This window comes from Stylophora pistillata, chromosome 5 (genome assembly GCF_964205215.1).
Source record: "Stylophora pistillata chromosome 5, jaStyPist1.2, whole genome shotgun sequence".
Lineage (NCBI taxonomy): Eukaryota > Metazoa > Cnidaria > Anthozoa > Scleractinia > Pocilloporidae > Stylophora > Stylophora pistillata.
The window spans coordinates 223,796-247,200 of NC_142523.1; the positions used below are offsets into that span (position 1 = coordinate 223,796).

General features: G+C 39.9%; 1 protein-coding gene across 2 annotated transcripts in view; it reads left to right on the plus strand.

The window, feature by feature from the left end:
* The first annotated feature begins 129 nt into the window (after window positions 1–129).
* LOC111338888 (uncharacterized) overlaps window positions 130–23,405 on the plus strand; it is a 31,856-nt gene continuing 8,580 nt past the window's right edge. The window contains exons 1-17 of one of the 2 annotated variants that reach the window (XM_088759950.1): window positions 130–887; window positions 1,751–1,843; window positions 11,236–11,451; window positions 12,242–12,513; window positions 13,381–13,561; window positions 13,933–14,043; window positions 16,554–16,655; window positions 17,149–17,234; window positions 17,800–17,877; window positions 18,419–18,684; window positions 18,770–18,862; window positions 19,769–19,909; window positions 20,403–20,543; window positions 21,141–21,282; window positions 21,835–21,928; window positions 22,237–22,469; window positions 22,877–23,025. In XM_088759950.1, coding sequence (XP_088616076.1) covers window positions 262–887; window positions 1,751–1,843; window positions 11,236–11,451; window positions 12,242–12,513; window positions 13,381–13,561; window positions 13,933–14,043; window positions 16,554–16,655; window positions 17,149–17,234; window positions 17,800–17,877; window positions 18,419–18,684; window positions 18,770–18,862; window positions 19,769–19,909; window positions 20,403–20,543; window positions 21,141–21,282; window positions 21,835–21,928; window positions 22,237–22,469; window positions 22,877–23,025 — 3,024 coding nt within the window. In that variant the 5' untranslated portion in view covers window positions 130–261. Of the gene's footprint in view, window positions 888–1,750; window positions 1,844–6,288; window positions 6,309–11,235; window positions 11,452–12,241; window positions 12,514–13,380; window positions 13,562–13,932; window positions 14,044–16,553; window positions 16,656–17,148; window positions 17,235–17,799; window positions 17,878–18,418; window positions 18,685–18,769; window positions 18,863–19,768; window positions 19,910–20,402; window positions 20,544–21,140; window positions 21,283–21,834; window positions 21,929–22,236; window positions 22,470–22,876; window positions 23,026–23,405 lie in introns of those variants that run through there. The other variant, XM_088759951.1, reaches the window with a different exon arrangement.

Here is a 23,405-nt window from a genome sequence, read left to right on the forward strand (position 1 = left end):
TTATCCAGGGCAGAGAGGGACAGTGGACTGTGACACAAGCCATGTTTTGGCTTTGGCAAAATGAATTCCTTTCATTTCAGTTGACACGAAGAAGCTTATAGTCTTGTATTTGCAGGAAACGAAATTAATCTTCCATGCATGACTCCCTTAAGAAGCCTGAAATCTATTATGAATACTTTAGAAAAGACCCACCCCACCCCAAGAATATGCTTGAGCATACATAATTTAAATCGTCTCGAATGAAAAGGATCATTTTCAATAATGGCTACCGAACAAGATGGAGATATTGACAGTTTAGTGTCTAGATTTTGTTCAAAAAGTGATTTTTTTGAATTTAAGAAGTATAAGGATAAACTTGTGGAATATCTCAGTCATGTGGCAGTACCAGCTGGCTGGGAAAAAAGTGGATATAGACTGTCTAAGGAACACCCCACATACAAATACCACAAAAGGCTGCTAGAAAATTTCATTGAAAATCAGAAGTTACAGGATGAAAATCAGAAATCAGCGGGTTCAACAGTGACAAAAAGAACACCAGAGGTGTTTGTCGAACAACTCAAACAGTTTGTCAAGGAAGCAGAAAAGAATGATAGTTTTTCTGAGTTTGGTGAGTCAGAAAGGCCAGCCCTGATTGATTTGTTGAAGGAAAATTTAAAGCTTTGCGGTGTTGTGGTACGGAAATGTACATACAGTGCACATCATTATAAGGCATCTGTGCTGATAAAAGAAAATTGCAAAGCTCAAGATGGCCATACAGCATTGACTGAGCATGTCATTGATGTTAAGAATGAATCTCAAAGAGGATATGATCTTAAAGTTGGGGATATTGTTGAAGTAACACAGTGTCGCAGAAAGGAAGGTGTTGCAATGGAACCAGAAGTGATAAAGTAGGTATAGTTCATATCAGCTATAATTTTCATTCTTAGAGTGATATTAATTAAAAACTCACTAGAGATCACTGAGCTTATTACAATATTACCTATTGAAATAAGAAAGGATTTTTTATTCTGATCACATTTCATCCTAAATGTAAAATCAATCACAACGCAATAAGTGGAGAGGTAAGCAGCACCATATTGTACATCTTGTTTTCAGGATGAATTAATTTTATAGTGTATAGGATACAAAATAAACTACATCAGGTGAGCAAATTTTCTCTCTTTGAGAAAAAAAGCCATTATTGCATTGGAGTGTAAGTGAACAGAGATTCCTTCCACATTAGTGTAGTATTAACCCACTGCATGCATCGTATAATACTCTAATTCCTTACCAACTTAGTTTGAATGGAAATTGTCAGAAACATTATTTTATTTCACTTTCCAAAGGAGAACTAGGTAGCTGCATTGCATGACTTCCAAAATCATTATGCTTTTTATCAGTATGCCAGTGAGGTCTAAAAACTCCATTCGCTCCGACGAAGGGCCAACGCTCGAAATGTCAGCTTTAGTAATCATTACGGTGGCCAATTTACCATTTCAACTTTGTTGATATATCCAAATTATTTGGTTACCCCCACCGACGCAGCCCCAAACAGTTTCTTTAGAAACTATCAGCCTTTATTCATCAGGTCTAAAAACAGGTGTGGAAAATAATTGGCATCTGCATGTGCATTTGAAATTGAACCAGGATTTAGAAAATGATGCTTTACATCTGCATTAAGATCTCTTAGAAGACCCCCTCCCACTCCCCGTGTCTTTGAGAACCCCCTGTTCAAGCTTTTCAAACCATCTCTTTCCTTTCTTTTTTCTAGGTGTTACCAGCGTGATCAGATTGAGATCGACTCATTTTTGACCCTTTTATCAGCAAGTGAGGGCTCGACTGCTGCATTGACTGAACTTGCAAGGTATCTTTGTGGTCAACTGCATGTAACTTTATTGACTTGAACCTAGGCTTTGACAATTAACTTTCCATAGAAGTCTTTTTAAACCTTTAAGAGCAATTCTCCGAGAAAGTGAAGCAAAGTTGGAAATTGTAGTGTATTGACTGCACGCTAGAGTGTTACTTTACGAAACGGTTTAATTGTTGAACTCTAAGTTTGTTTTTACAACCGTGCCGAGCTCCGCTCTCTCTTACTTACTAACTGGGAAATTACATGATTGACGGGTAACAAAACAACAACCGGAAGCGGTCACTACATTCCTCCCCACCTTGCAATATATATATAAGCTATAGCGAAACTACAACAAAATATAAAACCGACTCTGAGCATCTAGTGCAGAGCGAACAAACAGTAACATATGAAAACGTCCCTCATTGGGTTTCAAGAGGTCTTAGACAAAGTCCTTGAGGTATGCAGGAGGTCGTCTGAGTCTCTGCGGGTTGCGGCGAGGTACACACTCAGCAGGTTTTGACAGCGTACTCTCCTTAGCATCAATGAGCAGAGCTGGGGGAGTTAGGCTGTCATGCACAGGTCCGCCAACTGTGACCTGGACGTCGGGCTCCAGCTTCTTGAAGAACGAAGAGTTTCGGGTGATGTTTTTTTTTCGGCCCTCGGCTGTAATCATCGTACCCTTGCGTTGAGTGACGACATAGGGTTTAGGATGATAAGGTGTTCTGGAATTAATTCCGGAGGGGTCACGCCTGACTAGAACTTTGTCTCCAGTCATGAGGTTGCTTGGCTTCACATATGCTTTCCGGTCAGCATAGCTCTTCATCTTCTCCTTAGCCAACATGTCTCGGTGTCGTATCGATGCTGGGTCCTCCTTAGAACTGGGTATGTCAGGAATCTTAACGCGCATGGGCCTGTTGAATAAAACCGTGGCTGGTGGCTTGCCTGTTGACGAGTGCGGTGTTGCTCTGTAGTTGCGAAGCATCTCGTGTAACTCTTCTTTCCAGGGACGTTGCTCTATGTTTGCAGCTTCGACCGTCTTCTTAACTGTGCGCATGAACCGTTCAGCTTCTCCATTGGCACGTGGCCACTTGGGGGTTATCTTTCGATGGTCGAATCCCATGTTCTTTGCAAAGGACTGGAACTCTCTTCCGTTGAACGGCGGGCCATTATCAGTGCGCACTTTCGCCGGTACACCAAACTCTGCAAATACCTTGTGGAGACGTGGTATGACGGCTGTTGCAGACACTGACGGTATGACCTCTACAATGGGGTATCTGGAATAGTCGTCGTAGAGGACGAGTAAGTATCCTCCACCCGACAGTTCCTTAAAATCTGCACTAATTTGTTGCCATGGTCCCTCTGGCAGCGGTGACATGTTAAGGGGCTCGCATTTGGTTTCTGGGGTCGTCACTTGGCATGCAAGACAGGATTTCACTTTCTTCTCTACTGCGTCGTTGATACCTGGGAACCACACTTTCTCCCGAAGCAGGGACTTTGTTTTCGTGATGCCCTGATGACCTTCGTGTGCGAGATCAATTACTGTCTGTTGTAAGGCTTCAGGGACAATGATCCGTGTTCCTCTCAAGGGTACACTCGAGGAACTGCAGATGGTCAATTCTTCCTTTACCCGTTCGAGGGCTTTGTACGTGTTTTGGTTTATGTCGAGTCGCTTAGACGGCTCAAACCAGTTGCAGGTATGCACAGCGTCAATGACAGCTAGAAGGGTTGGATCTTTCATAGTTGCCTGCGTGATGTCCTCTAGTTTGAGTGCGTTGGGTTTGGCAGCGTGTGTGATGTAGTCCACGAACTCTTCTGCCACGCGTTGCTGTCGACTGCTGGAAAGCGTTGACTTCTCAGGGTGTCGGGACATATAGTCAACCGGGTTTCCTTCTCCTTGCTCGTACACAACTTTCACTTGGTAGGGCTGTTAAGCGCAGTGTCCACCTCTCAATGCGTGGTGGTGGTTTTGATCGAGGATTGTTGTATATCGCAAGTAACGGCTTATGATCTGTGATGACAGTTACCGGTTTGCCATAGACGTATAGGTGAAAATATTCACATCCCCATACGACAGCAAGAGCTTCACGTTCAGTCTGACTGTAGCGTTGCTCTACGGGAGTCAAGGATCTGCTTGCATACGCAACCACGTGTTTGTCTCCAGTAATGGGGTCAGTTTGAGCCAGGATTGCCCCAAGCCCAACGGGGCTTGCATCGACGCTGACTTCAGTGTTCCTGCTGGGGTCGAAGTAAGCGGTTAAAGGTGCTTGCATAAGGGCGGTCTTGAGCTGTTGAAGGGCGTGGTCTTGCCTTTGGCTCCACTCCCAAGGCATGTTGTTTTGGGTCAGCTCACGGAGGGGCTGTGTTAGCGTTGCATACGCAGGAATGAATCTGGAGCAGTAATTGGCCATACCAAGGAGGCTGCGCACTTCTGCGACGTTAGTTGGTGGTGGGAGATTGGTTATCGCCTGGACCTTTTTCGGATCAGCAGAGATGCCTTCACTAGAGAACACATAACCAAAGAACTCGAGGCTATGCTGTGAAAACTCGCATTTGTCGCGATTTAGGGTTAGGCCTTTCTCCCGGAGGCGCTGAAAGGTTTCTCGCAATGCTCGGTCGTGATCTTCCTGTGTCTTTCCATGCACTAAGATATCATCACTCAGGTTGAGCGCTCCTTGTATGTCGCTCAAGGTTTCGCGGATGGCATTTTGGAATATTTCGGCTGCACAGACGATTCCGAAGTTTAGGCGCGTATACCGCCTCAGTCCAACATGGGTGCTAAACGTTGTGATGAATCTAGATTCCGGGGCGAGTTCTAGTTGATTGTAACCTTGATTTAAGTCAAGCTTGCTGAACACTGTGGCTCCGTTCAGGTCGGCGATGATTTCTTTGATCGTTGGTGTGATGTGTCGTTCACGTTGGATCGCTCTATTGGCCTGTCTCATGTCAACGCACATTCTGATTTTGCCAGGCTGTTTGGGCTTGGGTGCTACAACGACGGGCGAAACCCATGGGGTCGGTCCATCCACGCGCTCGATAACGCCGTGCTGCTCGTCTCTTTCTAGCTGATCTTCGAGTTGCTTCCGGACATGGAAGGGTACACGTCGGTGAGATTGTGCTGAGGGCTGGACGCTGTCGTCGATGTGCAGATATACTTGGTAATCTTTCAACTTTCCAAGGCCTTTGAACAAATCGCCATACTCCTGTACCAGCTGATTGATCTCTGGTCTGGATATAGATGCCAGTGGACATGTGATCGATATGAGTCCTAAGTTCTGCGAGGCTTGCCAGCTGAGAAGGGATCCGCCTGCTCCTTCAGCGACGTAAATAGTTTCCCGAGATGTGATCTCGTCTTCAGTTGTTACGGTTGTTTTAAACTTCCCGAGCATACGCAGAGGCGTTTTGGACTTGTACGGGTATACTCGAGTCGTGGTGTCGCTCAGGCGTGGTCTATTCTGAAGTGACTTGAAGTCCTTCTCGTCTAGGATGGTGATACTAGATCCTGAATCGGCCATCAGAGTCAGCCAGGTACCATTGATCTTGACCTTGAACAACGGCTGCTTCATGTTCTTTCCGTTAACACTGTGGATGCTTAGATGGAAGGTGTTTTCGTCATCGCTGTCACTGGATTCATCGAAGTACTCGTCGAGTGTGCTGACTGTTTTCCGTGACTCTCGCTTATGGGATCTTGCCTTTGGTTTGCTGCGACAGACTGATTCGAAATGTCCCAGCTTGCCGCAACTTCGGCACACTTTCTGATAAGCCGGACAACTTCGCATTCCACCATCGTGTGGGTAAGCACCGCCGCAGTTTCGGCATGTTGTTGTTCCTGAGTGTGATCGGGAAGATCCGTGTCCCGGGCGTTCCTTCTTGTCTCGTGGGGGTCCATTCCAAGATTTCCGTCGAGTTCCTTCACGGTGTTTCTCGAGTTTGTTTACTTCTGCTTTTGAGTTTTCCAATTCTTTGACTTGTGTTTCAGTAAGCTCCAGAGTTTTTCCGTAATCGAGGAGTGCATGTAAGGTAATTCCAGGGTCACTGAGAGCTTTTCGGCGTAGCTTGGACGACGAACACAGTTGAATAATCTGGCTTTTGATTTCTCGGTCGGCATCAGCGAATTCGCAGGTTTGTGATAGGTGTTTCAGCCTGGTGTAATAGGTCATGAGGTCTTCTCCTGGGTCTTGTTTTGCCTGCCTGAACTTGTATTCTTCATAGGCTACATTAGTCTTCGGCGTGAAGTGGTTTGTGAGAGCCGTGATTGTTTTTTCGAGCGGATCTTCGTCTCCTCCTGCAACGGCGTCGGGCAGCGTTTCAACAATATCGTTGACCTCTTCGCCTGCATAGTGTAACAAAAGAGCCTGCTGTCGCTTCTTGTTGGTCACATTCAATGCCACAATAAGGTTGCGGAACCGTGCGATGTACTTGTTCCACCGAGTGCCAAGTGCTCCTTGGTTTTGAGAAAGGTCAAATGAGGGAAACGGTGGTAGGTTGCTCATGGCTGCGTAAGCGGTCGGCTTTACTTGGGTTGTTTTGATTCTGTGTTCCTATCGGCTTGAGTGGACTTTCGTTGATTTAGTGTTGCTTTTTATCACTCGTCGCCAGTGTAGTGTATTGACTGCACGCTAGAGTGTTACTTTACGAAACGGTTTAATTGTTGAACTCTAAGTTTGTTTTTACAACCGTGCCGAGCTCCGCTCTCTCTTACTTACTAACTGGGAAATTACATGATTGACGGGTAACAAAACAACAACCGGAAGCGGTCACTACAGAAATTAAAATTTTTAACCCCCCTTCATTTTTTGTGTGGAGGTAGGTTACCTGGGGGGGTAAACAAAAACAGCCATATTTGGATTGGCAGGTGTGTCATTGCCATGGTAACTGCACTTAATTGCATTGACCTAAGGTCTATGTTTTGACCAAAAAATTCACTCTTAAGAAGTAAAAATAGATTAGTCTGGTTCTCGGGTGCATGTGAATCAATTTCAATTAATTTCATATGAATGGTGGAAGTACTCTTCTGGTTTATAAAATTTGTCAATAAAGTATTTTGAGTTTTATAATCAAGAAGACAATGCTCATCCTACTACAGCTGTATGTTGCCTGTCAGCCATTTTGACAAGCAGGAAAATCAAGCACAACCATATTTGGAATTTCTCCAAAAGTACTCTTTTCCAAAAAAACAAATTAGCAGCAGAGCTTACATAGATATTGAAGTTTCTAAATATCTTAGAATCTATTTGGGAAAAATTATATTTTGGCAATGGGTGCTGAAGACATCCGAGGCAAGTTGTAAAAAATTGCAAAATTGGAAATTTTGAGGGCTCCAGTATTTGACTCAAACAGGCTTTGGATAGAGAATATCAGCTTCAGAAGTATTTTCTATCATCTTATCTGTTATCCTACATTTGATTGATTAGGTTTTGGCCAACGAATTTGCTGAAATCTAAATTGAAACAAAGCCTGCCGGCTTTGCAACTTTTGGAAATTTCTTCAGGATGCTTTTGTCATATATATAGTATGGGTCTCTTCTCATTTTGCTCGCTCTATTTTATTGACCAAATCTTGCACATTGGCTCTAGCTGAAAGGTCAACTCTAACTGGCTAGCTTTACCGAACATCTACTTTTAGACCACAGGTGATGATGCATCAACCTGAATAAAGAACAGTTGAACAGGTCAAACATGGTCGTGTCAAGCATTGAAGTAATTCATCAATACAATCCATTCAGGAAGTTTAATAGATGCACCAAGATCACAGCTAAGCAAATGCATAATTATCTGCGACAATTCTGAATTAAGTCTGACAAAATCGAGCCGTACATTCCATGGTGCATGATTGAAAAATGAAGAAATTGTTGTTTACGACCAAACATGTAGACCGGAAATGTGATGAGTAAAACTGCTGACCGGATGTACTTTTAATATGCGATTTTCGTGCTTTTTGTTTGTTTATTTTTGTAGCTTCAGATAAAGTGACATTGCCGCAATAGCATTCTCTTCTTAAGATATTTTTGGTACAAGATATTATTGATAGAGACATAAAAGGACGACTTTTGATCCGATTTTATGACTGTTTTTCAGTATAATAGTGAATAAAGTAGACAAGAAAAGCGCTTCACTGATCGTTTTATGCAACCTGATATTTGTCCGCTTAAGCCACCCGTTTCCTGGGTTTGTTTGTTTTTTTTTATTCATTGCATATTGGATATTAATGATGGCCTGCATGTAAGATACGTCACTGATCTGAGACATTAGTGTACACATTAGAATTAAGTTACAAAGTTGGAATTTTTGACCCGCCTCTCCTCCAGAAATAAACAAGTCTTCTCCAGGCTGATAAATTTTTACATTCTGTACCTAATACCTGCCCAAATTTTGCCATTCTTTTTGTTTGTTTATTTATTTATTCATTTAATTATTTGTTTGTTGTTGTTGCTTTTGTTTGTTTGTTGCTGTCTTTTTGCACCGCTGCCCAGTTAGCCCAATGGATAGTGTGCTGGACTGTTGTGCGGGAGGTTGAGGGTTTGAGCCCCAGCCAGACCAACACTCAAGGTCTTAAAATAATTGAGAAGAATATGCTGCCTTTCTTTTACATCAAGAAATGGTTAGATATTCTAGTCTTCTCGGATATGGACGAATAAATGGGGGTCCCATCTCCTGCAGGGCTAGGGGTAGGAGACGTTTATTTCCCACACATGAGATTACTGTGTCATGGATGTCCTCCCCTGGGGTGGGATGGGTGGGTTGCTGTCTTCATACACGAGCCTCTGGCTCGGGCAATGTGGGTAACCATGCCCCACGTAAAGACAATAAGCAATAAACTTAACTTATGTATGATGCACGATCCTCGCAGTAGACAGCGCTATTTATGCAATAGCGAAAATCAGACCTGAAAAAAATCAGGCCTGTACAGGATTCGAACCACTGACCTCTGCAATACTAGTGCAACGCTCTACCAATTGAGCTAACAAGCCAACTGGGAGCAGGCCGTTCAGTTGATTCGTAATAAACCCGTGAAAGTGATAAATCAGATACAGTGAATATATGAAGTTCAAAATATATGAACTTCATATATTCATTGTATCCAAACTTAACTTAACTTAAACTTTTGGTGGGGGAAGGGGTGACTGGAAGTAAATTTGTGCCGTTGATAAATAACACTGTAAGGGTAATTTGCATATTGTCATGGGAATGAAAATATCCTGTTTAGGACAATGGAAAGTTGTTCTTTTTTAAATCCCAAAGGGGACGTTTGTGAATGCATTGGAAACAATATAAAACTCAGTAAATGTCAAAGGGATATTTCCAGGCCATAAACCGTGATGAAATCAGCAACAAAATGGATCTAATTCTTTGCCATGCAGGTAAATGCATGTAACATTTCACATGCAAATTCTTCATGCTTTTGTCACGAATAGTTAATCATAACTGAATTTGTAATTGCATTTTCACAGTCTAAAAAGCATTTTTTTTTAATTTTGGGTGCAGCTATTATGATCATGCATTCAATTTTCACCCAAGCTTCAGTTCAGCTTCATTGACTTTGTTTTTTTGTTAGATTTATTTTATGATGCATATTCTCAGCATTTGTTTAAGAAACTATCATGGTTTTCTTTGTGTATGGTTACATTGTTGTTGCACTGTTTCTAAGTCTGTTTGCATCAAGCTACTGGATATGCCTAAATGCTTACATTTTTACTAGGACTTTTTTATGTTAATCACAATGAAGCAAGCTCGCTTGATATTTGTCAACATCACTGAGATCATCTGGGGATTTACTGGAGGGGCCGGTGCAAAAACTGTGAAGTACCGCCTGAAGTGGTAAAAGACCAGTCCCCGTATGCCAAGAAGATAACAGGAAAACTCATCCCTGTAGCACCCAAACATTTCAACCCTTTTCCCAGTTTCCCAGGGTCTGAGATTGCTCAACGTTTAATTTTTCTTTGATGCTCTGGTTTTTTGGTTTTCGTCTTTTTTTTTTCTTTTAAGGGGGGGGGGGGTGTCTTTTTATCAGCATTGCCATTGTAAAACAACCCCATAACAAGTAACAAGGGAATATTATCACACATACATCCTGTGTTACATCCCATTACATTGTGTTACATCCTGTCAACAGTCATGCTTCTCAGACTTCCGGCCTATGTGTTCAATCGACTGTCGCAACATCTGACTTGATTTTAGCCAAAGACATTACTTTGGATTGTTCAAAGGCATGCATTTGCTTTGTACATTGATCTCGACACATTTAATTTACTTCCTAGTCAACAATATTGATTAATTCTAGTGCTCAACGGCAGAAACTGCAAGTATTTCGACCATGTTTTGACCATGTCAACTATTCTTTGTCAAGTGTATGTGGGCTACTTGTATCATTATCTTTGGTCTAAAACACGGGAAGCTGGATATTTGGTGGGAGTAACCATTAGATTAGAGTCTGCGCTAGATTTGGTCAAGAAAATAGAGCGAGCGAAGGAGAGACACTGGAGAGAACCATGCAATGAAAGCATCCTGAAGAACTTCCCAAAACCTTCGAGGTAAGTTTTATATCAATTTATATTTCATCAAATTCGTTGGCCAAAACCTTATCAACTAAATGTAGTTGACAGACAAGATGATAAAAGATACTTTTGAAGCTGATTTTGTCTCTCTAAAGCCTGTTTGAGCCAAATACTAGCACCCTCAAAATTACTTTCCCCAAATTGATTTTATGATATTTAGAAACGTCAATATCCGTGTAATCTCTGCTGCTAATTTGGTTTATGTGGAAAGAGCACTTTCGGAGAAACTACGAACGTGGTCATGCTTGTTTTTCCTGTGTGTCTAATTGTTGACAGGGAACATAGTAAGACAAGCATTTTCTTCTTGTTGATAGAACCTAAAATATTGTGATGCAAAATTGAATAAACTTGAATAAACTGGGAGAGTGACTCTACCATCTGTACGAATTTCATTTGAATTGGTTCACATGCATCTGAGAACCAGACTTGTTTACTTTTACTTTTTGAGAGCGGAACTTTTGCTCAAAACATGGTCCTGAGGCTGACATCATCGAGTGCTGTTACGATGGCAATGATACAGACTGCCGATCCAAGTATGGTTGTTTATGTTTATCCCCACAGGTAACCTACCTCCACCCAAAAATTTAAGGGGGGTTAAAAATTTTCATTTCCAACTTAGCTTCACTTTCTCAGAGAATACTCTTAAACTCCCTGGAGTGAATAACATGTAACTTCTCCTCATAATAGCCATTTATTATTCAGCAAACAGGTTATGATAATACCTCAACTTACAATCAGATTTTGGGAGTTAAAAAGCAGAACTGCATCACAATTTCCTAATTAATTTATTGAGGGACCTTAAATTACAACCAATTTTCTGGCATGACCTACTGATTTTGTGTGCTACTCTTAGATGTACTGCAGTATGGGACTATATCCTGGAACGTTCCAAAGAACAGTATGACACAACAATGGCTGTGCAGATTTTATCCATTGTTGACAAGATTTGCTCTGGTGCCCAGAGAAATATGCCACACCCAGTCATTCAGCTTGTGAAAAAGTTTCAGCAGAGTGCTTTCTTCAAAACATTCTTTCCAGATTTTGTCAATAAGATGACTGAAGATGTGAGGTAACAAGTGAAGAATTGAATAGTCTTTTCATTTATTTAACTACATTTATCCCTTTTACTCCAGGAATGACAAAGCATGAATTTCTCTGCACAATTTTGATACATCGTCAAGCAGAAAGGTGACAAGAAGTGAAAAAGTGATCAGTTAGAGGGATATGATTTGTGTGATTGGCTCCTGCATCTATTAATTAGTTAATTTGGTTAGGCAGGGGACGTTAAGGAACCCACTCATGAGATTACTGTGATGTGGTCTGGCCTGTTTACTGGGAATTGAGGGGAGGGGGCATCTTCAAAATAATAAGTTTCCTTTGAATGTTTGTAAACTGCTGATGCAGTCTGGCCAAATTCCCCCTAAAAGTATTGTGATGCGCTTTTGATCATATCTACATGTTAATTTGCACAATATAAATATTAAATTATTATTATTATTATTATTATTATTGGCTACTAAATTCTTAGAAGTAAAATTATGAGGGAAGAGTCACAGTGTGGAGAATCACTATTTAGATCTTGGGAGTGAAATGCTTATGATTTGAAGATCCTTTACTGAACTTTTTTCTTGTATGCTAGCAGATTGTTTCTAAATTTTATATTATAATGAGGTTCTTTATTTTCAATTTCTCTTTTGTATTTGGTACATGTCAGGTTATACAGATGATACATTGTCATCTTTTTTCTGATAATAAGCTGGTGGTGATGAGAGGAAAGGATAATTTAATTTTATTTAATTACAGCGAATGTAATATTTTACATTTTCTTCCCAATTAATTGTCAATTGTTAAATTTTCAGCTTGGTTCAGCGGATTCTGGAACATGTCATCACTGCCTTTCCTGCTGCTGGTCCACATGTTTTACCAATGGCTAAAGCTCTTATGTATAAGTTAGTGGACAACTCCACCAACTTCGAAACAGCCATAGAGAATGGACGAGCAGCTATAGATTTTTTAACTAAGCTGTCATCCATTATTGCCTTAGAGGTGCCTCAAGGGTGTGAAGACATTCAGGCTTTGCAGTGGAAAGATCTTCCCTTGATACCAGTTGTGGAAGAGATTCGTGAACCCAGTAAGAGTTTAATATTGAATTTATTTTTTAATTTTATAGGTGGGTCCATCTTTTGATGTTTGAGCCCTTGTATTGAGTGCATTTTATTGTTATTAATACCTGTTAAATCTAAGCTATTGGAATCAAATGTCACTTATAGATGTAGGTGCTAAAACACTTTAAATCTGTCAGGGACACAAATAAGTTTTGAACGCATACCAATCTTCTTTAATTTCACTGTGATTTACTTGAAGGATTGCATGGTTCCTAAAAGGTAAAAGGAATTTGAAACAAATGATGCAATGGAGGAAGGAAATGCTGAATCGAAAATGAACCAAACAATAGGAATAGTACTTACAAAACACATTTTGCCCCGATAAAATGTAGAACACACTAAGAAACTTGAACTAACTCGACTTACTCAAGGTCATCACTAAAAATGGCAACCATAACACATGTGGCTTAGCTGCGGCGGGCTGGGCCCTAAACTAGCTCATGAAAACTGCCAGGCGTAACGACAAACTTGAGCTTACAATAGAAACCAAATTTTGATTAAGAAATGAACTAGCCTGAGTACCTATTTCAGGAGTAGAATTTTACTCTGTGGTAGAAGAAAATAAACTCTCAATTTAACTTTCAAACCTACAGTAGTCCATTGCACAGCTGTGTTCTTAGCTCTGAACAAGAGTTAGGAGTCATAGGGTCTGAATGGTGACCTTGTTATGATAGAGAAAAGGCTAGTTGCTATGGTAATAAGTTTTGTTAACAACTGTATAGTGGAGTTCAGGGGAATTGCAGATGTGTAACATAAATTTATAAAAGCTTGCAAAGGCTCTTTTGATAGTGTTGTACATGTGCCACAAATACTCATGTAGTCTTTATATTTAGGATTGAAGACAGATGACTTGCCAGTGATAAGAGAGAAAGGACCATACAGTTCAGAGGAGGAATACTTAAATACGTACTTCAGACTCCTCAGGGAGGAATGCTTCTACAAGTTGCGTAATGGAATCAGTGATTTTCTTACAAATGGTTCCAAATGCAGTTCAAAAGATATGACAATGTACAGGTAAAAGAAAAATTGCAATTTTACTCCCACATATAGCGATGATATTCAACTTTCTGATGTCACAATTAGGGTCATAATGGATGGACAGTGAATACTAACACCTCATAGTTCCATTGAACGACACCTTATGTACAAGATGAACACAGTCTGTTTTTCTAGGATTGGAGAATGACTTTCATAGGCTGATTCACTTTATCCTTCTAGAAGACCCAAATATTCTTATAATATTGTTGACTGTATGCTTGTAGTCCAAATGTACAATACATGTATTCTAGTTGGTACTTTGTTAAGATACATGTACTTTGCAGCACAAAACTTGTATACTTGTCTTGTGTTGCTTTAAATATGTGTATTCAATTTGTTATTGTCAGAGTTTTCCTGAGAGGAGCTTCCCTTGATCATGAGAATTCTCCAACTATGATGTTACTTTCACTGCTGTATGAGAAATCAGAGTTATCTGAAAATAGCAATGAACAGCTTGAGTAAGTACATGTATCAAAATCTTGATGTTAATTCTTTTGATATGTTTAATTACTGAACCAATCTGTTTAGTTTGTTTATTAAGTCCTTTCTGGTACAAAAATCCTATGAATTTCAGGATTACATATCATCTTAGTAGCAGGCCCAAAGCTCAACTAAACCCCTTATACTTGGATCACTGACCACACGAACTTCCCTTAGGTTTGACTGGCATTCATTTTTGTATATTCATTTGAAATCTTAACTAAAGACAATATTTGGGAACCATGAAAAAAAAAATTTTATTAAAGAAGAGGACAGAACATGAGTAGTTTTTTTTGTTACAAATTCAAAGTGTTAATATTCTCAAATGAATTTGACTTCAGACCATGAAAACATTATATCTTTGTACATGACTGCCAAACTTAATGTCTTATTATGCTGAAGAAAGTTGCTGTTACAATCTGTATAGGTAATCAAATGATTTTGAGTGCAATTTGGAATAAATAAGCTCGAGTAAATCTTTTCAAAGACTAACAAAACTGCATGAGCCTGTAGGGGCAAGAGAGATGGTAAAGGTAAAGTCTGTTTATGAGCCTAGTGGCCCATTAGGCGGGTGCTTAACTCCGGTTTCTGTAGCATGAAGCAACTAGGAGTAAATCTACTCCCCCCTGGATGGGATGCCAGTCCATCGCAGGGTTACCCCCAGCATTAAATTGCCAGTACTCATTTACACACCTGGGTGAAAAGGGGCAAGATAGATAGATAGCTTTATTAGGAAGTAAAATTATTGCAGTCCCTGGGCGGGCTAAAACACGACTGTCACATTCTAAAGTCGATGGAAATGGATACACACGAATCTAATCTATACATCTGCCATGCTACTTTAATGATTCAATCCTCTCTTACATTACCTGCTTACCTACATCATGTATGGCACACGAAGTGTACCTTACAAACACTACAACGACTTACTTTACAATGGGAATAAATTATCTCTTACTCCAAGATAACAACAATAAAAGCTGCAAAATGTAATCTACAATAAAATACAATAGGAGAAGTATCAAAAACCAAAATACAAATAATTAAGATAGCTACTAATAATTAAAACTGTTCACCATGATAAATGTGTTTTTGAAGCTATTTGTCTTACAAATCAGTAGCTTGAAGTATCTTTGGCTGCGGGTGCAATAGGTGGACTCGTTGCATGGAGGCAGGAGATCATGGAGCTTGTGGCTTTCGTCCCTTACAATCTGATCAAATAGAGTATCAGACAAGATCTCCCTCCTCTCATACAGTGATGCAATGTCAAGAGCTACTAGAGCCTCAGTTAGGAGAAGTCAGGTTGAATCATCCGCAACGCCCATTTTTGCAACCTTTCCATTTCATTAGACAGATATTGCGGCAAAGAATGATGAAAAACTGGGCACTCATATTCTAATACAGGGCGTATACATGTTGTATAGAAAAGTAGCATATCCTCAGATGGAACTTTAGCACGCTTTAGCTGTTTTAGGAAGTACAGATGCTTTGCAGCGTTTTTGCTTAAATTATAGATTCTACATGCCCGTTCCACCTGAGGTTGTCCGAGACTATCACTCCTAACAACTTTGCGGATGAAACAACTTCGATTTGCTTGTCATTGATAGTAATATGATCAAACAGACTACCTGATCTGGAGAATGATATTCTCAGTTCTTTACATTTAGACTCATTGAATTGGAAACCATCAGCTTCTGACTGTCTTACAAGTTCATTTACACGTAACTGCATGTAGCTAGACTCATTCTTCAATACGGATTCGACAAGAGTGGTGTCATCAACGTATTTCCAAAGAATTGTGTCTGCTACAGAAAGATTATTAATTTTATCATGATAAGGAACAGCCAGGGGCCCAATTTTGTGCCCTGTGGTACCCCCTGCAGGAACAGCCTCCCACTCCGAGAAGCAATCACGGCTCAGTTTTATCCTTTTTATTCTTAGGGCGAATGCAATTTGTGGTCTTTGAAAAAATTTACAAGTGCTTATTTATTCCAAATTGCACGAGAAAGTCATGTGATTATGTATTAATGATATACATGAGAAAATATGAGGTAGCTTCTCATATTATTATGCAGAAGAAAAGCACGAGCATCAAGTGCAAAAATAATTTATTCAAACCCTGAGAGTGACATTGACCTTGACATTGACCTTGACATTGACCTTGACATTGACCTTGACATTGACATTGATCAATCATTCTGACCAATCAGAATGTCTGGTTTGTTTCTTTCTTTGCACTGAATTAACCCTCTTCTGCACTGACTTAACTCTCTTCTGCACTGAATTAACTGAAAACTGCATTTATCTTAACCAATCAGAACTGAGAAATTTGTTCATGTATATTATTACGACTAAAACAGTTGCTGCATGGAGCACTGTATTTTGTTCATAATGTGGTCTGTTTCTGGATCACATATATCAAGTGTTATAGGGAAGGTTTCTCTTTTACTTTTGTCATAACGTACATTATCTTTTGTATCTTTGCCAGCCAAGATCCCCTCTTGTATGGAGATCTGCTGTGTATCTCCCTGGATGGCTCTTTTCAAAAACCCATTTGGGGTCTGGTGGAAGGTCATATTTCTAGCCAGAGGTAATTGTTTGATCAACTTTATAAAGTGTTAAGTCTTAATGGTGAATTAAATACATTTTAAATGAAGATGAGTGGGATAATTACAGTGATGAACAATACTTATAAAAGTAAAGCCTGAAAAAAAAAAATTAGGCTTGTAATGGATTTAAACCCATGATCTCTGTGATACCAGTGCAGTGTTCCACTAAATGAGTTAACAAGCCAACTGGTAGATGTTCATGTTGGCTTGTAATAAACCCATGAACACCACAAATACATTTAGTGAGATTGGAAATTGCTTATTTGAATTTTAAGTTAGTGATACATGTAATTACAAACTAATTGGGGGGAAAAAGCCACTTGCATGGTACATAAAATCAGGTCTCAGATGTATCAGACATTAATTAAGAGTGCTGCATTTCTGCTGGTGTAGTGGATGTAGTCAATGTTATTCTTACAAATTATTTTCGTTTGTGTGATTGCTGTACACTGATAATTATTGTTTGAAATCCAGGATTGTAAGGATTACTCTTTGTGACAAGGCAAATGACCTTTCTGAAGCAGAGTTTATTACACAAATGCAGGAGGTTACAAACAAAAGTAAGTTTTCAGGCTTTAATTTGTAACCAATTGTTTCATAAAACTGGAAAAAAGAAAAGTCCATTTAGTTATGGGTTTTATAAAAATTAAGGCATATGTTCTATGAATTACATGTAGCCTCCATATTTACCTATTAAATTGTTGTGTGACATTTTATTCATTTTGGTTTGATTGAGTAATCAAATTAAGAATTTGGGAACTGAATTTTGAGTGCAAATTGCTCATGAGGTTTTGCTGGGGTATCTGTTGATTCTCTCATGTAATATAAAATTGGCCATCATACCAGTAAGAAACCATGCTTTCATTAATGCAATGTATTTAAGTTCTTTAATTTATGATTTGAATGTAACTTGTGAACATGCATTTGGGAGTCCTTTTTCAATGGAGAGTCAGACAATTTGGGAATCCAATGGGACTTCTAGCCCAAATGAAACTGCATGTCATACCAGTCATGCACTATTTATTTCACAAATCTTTGGTGATACTTTATTGAGCCCTTGTTTTCAATGAAGGTTGCAATGATTTAGATATTAATGCTTCATCCTAACCCTTTATCAATCTTCAGATGATGGAGCTTACATGGCTCGGAGCCAAACCTTCTACCAGGCATTTGCTTCAGCCATGGAAGTATTGCAGCGCAAAGGTTAGACAATAATTTAAATTTAATTGAAATAAGGGAATCATGCATTTGAACTGTAGAATAAACTTAAGATAGAAAGATTCTTTTTCTAGTCAAGAGGAGAGAGATAGTCATGCATGCGGTACTTCTGTCAATAACTGGTTCTGTCCTCGTGTACCAGTTCACAAGAGCCGATACAAAAGACCAAACAATACACAATAGCTAACCGATGACTCCAAAACAAAGAAAGAACAATGGTAATTCCCTTGTGAACCGGTACACCATGACAGAACCCAATAACTCTGTCAAGTTCTGTCCGACTGGTGTTCATATTATCAGCTCCATTTCTTAATTTGGATTACAATGGACAATTAAGGCAGCATTGTTTTACTACCCTCTGTTTACTATCACATACTCTTTAAGGCACTTTCGGTTTTTAGCACTAAGTTTTGCAATTTTTGTGATATTCAGTGACTTACTGTCAAGGAACAATCGTTTGATAGTCAGTCGTTAACACAAGGAGAGATTCAAAGTACGTCAACTTGTTTTCCCCTTTTGTCTTCAGAGCATGTTCCATTTAAAGAGTTCTTGGTTTATCCAGAATCAAACTACATGGAGCCACCTGAATACTTAACCGACATAAAAAGTCCTCCAAATTGGGAAATAATCTTTCATAAGGAGTCGCTGAGTTGTCAGGAAGAAGAGTCTTCTTACTCACCTCTGAAAGATCTCGAGAGAATGCGGATGAATAGCAACTTCAAACCCAAACTTGATCCAACACAGCTTGCAGCAGTGGAGCTGGCACTAAAAAACAAGCTTGTGCTGATTCAGGTAATGCTTTAACTTGTATTGGCCCAAATATTCAAATGTAAGTATTTGGTCATATCCAACATTCTTGCTATTCCTTTTTTCACAGGGTCCTCCAGGAACTGGAAAGTCGTTTGTGGGTGTGCGCCTAGTGCGTCTTCTTTTGTCCATGAAGGTGCCACAAAGCCATGGACCTATTCTGGTAAGATAACACACTTTCCAGAACTCTTTATGTCATCAGTGCATGATTTAGTACATGTAGTCTGCGTAACAAACTTTTTTTTGTGCAGAACAAACTTGCTGGAAAGTAGGTTACTTGCCCCTGCAGAATAAAAAAACTGAGTTGGTGAGGATTCAAATTTATTTGGTTAAATCAACTAAGTTGAAATTGAACAACAACAAACATATGAAACATATGAGTGAACTGCGGTTATGAGACGTATATAAGAACGATCCTTCGCAGTAAAGCACTATTTGAGCAATAGTGGAAATCAGACCTGAAAAAAAAAAAAAAAAAAATTTCAGGCCTGTACGGGACAGGCCTGAAATTTTTTTCAGGTCTGATTTCCACTATTGCTCAAATAGTGCTTTACTGCGAAGGATCGTTCTTATATACGTCTCATAACCGCAGTTCACTCATATGTTTCATATGTTTGTTGTTGTTCGATTTATCATCTACGGGTTTATATCGAATTAATTTGATGGCCTGCTCCCAGTTGGCTTGTTAGCTCAATTGGTAGAGCGCTGCACTAGTATCGCAGAGGTCATCCCCTACAGGCCTGAAATTTTTTTCAGGTCTGATTTCCACTATTGCTCAAATAGTGCTTTACTGCGAAGGATCGTTCTTATATACGTAAGTTGAAATTGTAAATTGGCCACCGTTAAGAGTTAAAAAGCTGACGTTTCGAGCGTTAGCCCATCGCCATTCGCTCTGACGAAAGGCTAACGCTCGAAACAGTTTTTTAACTCTTTACGGTGGCCAATTTACAATTTCAACTTAGTTGATATAACCAAATTACCTTGTTACCCCCACCGACGCAGCACCACAGTTTCTCTAGAAACTCAGTACCCCTCTTATTCATTTATTTTTTGATAACCTTGTACACAGGTCGTGACCTATAAGAATCACGCCTTGGACAATTTCTTGGAAGCTCTTGCTAAAGATTCATCCCCTGATGAAAAGATTGTTCGTGTTGGAAACTTACCTGATGATGCTGACGAGAAATTGAAGAAACTCTTGCTAAGAGAGGTTTGTTTGTAAATCAACAGTGATTTTCTACTTAGTAACAAAGGAAACGAGGTAGATGATCGCAGGAAATTAAACACTTGCCTGAACCGATCAGTCTTAATCAAGTATTTTCACGTAATTTTCAGTTTGGAAACTTGGCTTCACTAATTTGCTAAGTTTGGGGTGCGTCTTATAACCGAGTGCGCCTTGAAACCGAGAAACTACGGTACGTTTGATCAGCTACAAGAGTGGGAAAACGAAATTGATTCGAGCTGCGTCAGGGTAGTTTTGCGGCATCTGATTGATTGTACACCTTTCGATGGAACGTCCACATGTTCTCGTATATCTAGAGTACACTTTCGGATAAAGTTCCAATGACGCACCGACAAAAGTCCATACGCGGGGACGCGGCGCGAGTTCGGAATATTTGCGTCAATTCCCTAGCAGCTTTGGAATAATGACACACCGCCGCAACGGTTTATTTATTTATTTGTTTATTTGTTTGTTTGTTTAGGTTGGGCGAAATTGGCCTCAGGGACTGTTCGATCGAAAAAGAACCTTGACAGGAAAACTTTGGGCTTTGCAGCCTAGTGTTAGAAGTGCTTACCAGAAGTTAGCGTTTTCCAGTATTTTCAATGCAGAGATGTTTTTGGAAGTATGTAACCACATGTCTTCATTTGGGTGATATTCGGATAATTTTAGTTTGAAAGTATTACATTCGCTCAGCTGAGTTACGGCATCATGCCATCCAGGTTCAGAACTTAGAGCGCTCAAGTTTTAAACCTGGCATGAAGTCAAAATTGATTGCGAAAAGTTTAAAACGGCTGCTGTTAAAAACCCGGCGTAAGCTTAAAGCTATATTGTTTTCGATATTTAGACACACTTGGTGTAATTCTTCAACACGATTCCTTCATTTGTAAATAAACAAACAACTTCCAGGTTGTCTTGCATCTGATCAGAAGAAGATCTCAACTGACGTCGAATGTTTTGAGAACAGAAAAGTAAGATACTAGTCGCAGCCGAATATTTCTGATGTTCCTACCACATTTTGTTGTCTTCACCGATTTAATACCGGACGGACTCACGGTAAAATGGAACCTTTTTGTTTTATAAAGCAAATAAGCAACATGTTGTTAATGGTGACGTCATCTATGCGTTTGTCCTCCAATAGATTATTGGTTAGAACCAATCAAAAGGCTTGAATAGTTTGTCATCCAATCTGGTGTAAATTTGATTCCATTTTCTTTGCAAGGAAGCGTCGGCAGACCAGATTAGGTCCCTTCTTAAGGAGAACGAACGTGAGCCAGTTCATGGAAAAGAACTGGAAACGTTGTTGAAGAAGGTGATCAAAGACGGTGATCGAGTTGGTGTTAGGAACAATGCTCGACTTTTAGGTACGCTTCTATTAAATTTATTATTAGCCAAAAACATTAAAAGTAGTGTTTAAGTTATTAGCTTGTTCTGGGCTCCGTCTTTACAACGCGAGATTAATTTATCAAAAAATGTTATTCCCCCGACAATGCCTAACGTCCATACTTAACTGGAAAGGTTATGCTCAAGAAATGGAACTCTTCCAAAATGCTCCTCAACGTGGTTAACTTTATGCAAGATGCGAACAATGGGCGAAAATGTAAGTTGCTTCCGGTGAGCGTTAAGACACACGACCCGAATCTGGTGGGTAAACAGTTGAAGGGTCACTAAACGCAAATGGTTCCCAACCCTCGTTAGGTATTTTGAATTGGTCATCGTTTAACGTCGTCCAATCAGAAAAGGGCAATCAACGTGACGGTTTCTAGTTGGCACATGAGAATCTTGCTACGTGGTTAACTTTATACAAGTCACCAAAACGCAGGCTAGTGGAGGGTGTGGTTGCAACGTAATAGCGACAACGCTGCAGTAGATGTTTTATTAATTTTAAAGTTCTTTTTTTTTTTTCTTAAATGAAGAACTAGTGAAAAATGCATTACAGCGTTGGCTGCCTGAACAAGAAGAGTTCGATAAGTTTGTCAGTGACAAACAGGAGCCCAAAGCAAAGAGAAAGTAAGTGTATATTGTAGTCACAAAGTACTTTGGTTTACGTCCGTTCGCAGTAAGTTTTCTTTTTCTCTTGTAATTTCCGTGCTGTAGTGGATTGACAGAATCATACATTTCTGTTACGTTTATGATAATTTCTAATTATGTCGGACATGGAAAGGAAATTGGACGAGCACCGGCATGCTCAGACTGTCGGCCGTTGTCTTGTTTAAACACACGCGAGACACGTTACGGTATCGTAGATGAACACTTGTTGGCTTTGTGAAATTGCCTTCCAAAACCAAATGTCTTTTTCATTTTTCCTCCCACTGTAGTGTAGCACCTGCCCTTGCTAAGCGAAAACGCAAAGAAGATCCTGAGCAGGAGAATCCAAGTGACACCAGAGATCCTTCAGTGGAGGAAAAGGAGCGTCTTCTTGCTTTGGATAAAGACATCTGCGATGAAGAAGACGAAAAAATCGCCCAAGATGTTGTCCATAAAGACCAGGACAAGAGAGATCCCTCTTGTGGAACAAAGGAGCGCAAGCTAGTTTGTGTCGATGAAACAAGTAAAGTGCTGTTGTCGTATTTTAGAACTCGGATGTTTAGAAGATGTTTTGTAACTTTGCGATTCTCTCTCCAACTTTCTTTTAGTAACTGTTGGAAGCAATACATAACTTATCGCTGATGGCGACATCTTTTTTTTACGCCTTTTTTTTTATGAAAGCTTTCGTTAAAGTCCTCGGTCGTTATATCAACGGAATGTCACGACCAAGACAGATTTGTTTAATACTATTTATAGGATCATTGATCTTCGATTATAGCTACTGACGCAAATAAACACGATGACTGACGAGGAAATAGACAGCGCTATCCAACCTTTTAATTAAACTGCGGCGGTGATTGCCTCACATTAACAACGCGAAGCATTTAGTAACCATACAAGTGAAGACACAATTTGCTCTTCTTTTTTTAGAGGTGATACCTCATAGAAAACTCTTACATTCCGTCAAAGTGTGGGATCTTAAGAAAGAGGAAAGAGTTCAGCTTGTGTATGTTTTCCAACGCAACTTCTACAAGAAAGCTTGTGCTGATTTCCTTGAAAAGAGCAGCTGGTACACAGAGGTAAAAAGATGAGTTAATGACATTTATTATTTATCGCCAGTAAGGGAAGGGGGAGAGTTTGGATGTGTCACGATAAACTTTACCTGATCCCCCCTCCCCCCACAAGGCTCTGTTATATTTGTATGAATCCCCTCATTGGCAGTCAGTTTTCTTTAGTACTCCTCCCCCTTTATACTCTGTTGGCAGCGACTGATCCCCACTGTATTTTCCCTGCTGAAGACCATATGATCCCCGAAATCCTTCGCCCCCTTCCTTCCCAAGGCGAGAAATGATGACTGACCCTTTAGCTGAGGCGGCCTGTAACGATAGTTGAATTGTAGTATGTTATGTGACCGTCATTGAGGACGTATGGGCGAAAAAACTCGTGCTTTGCGTACAGG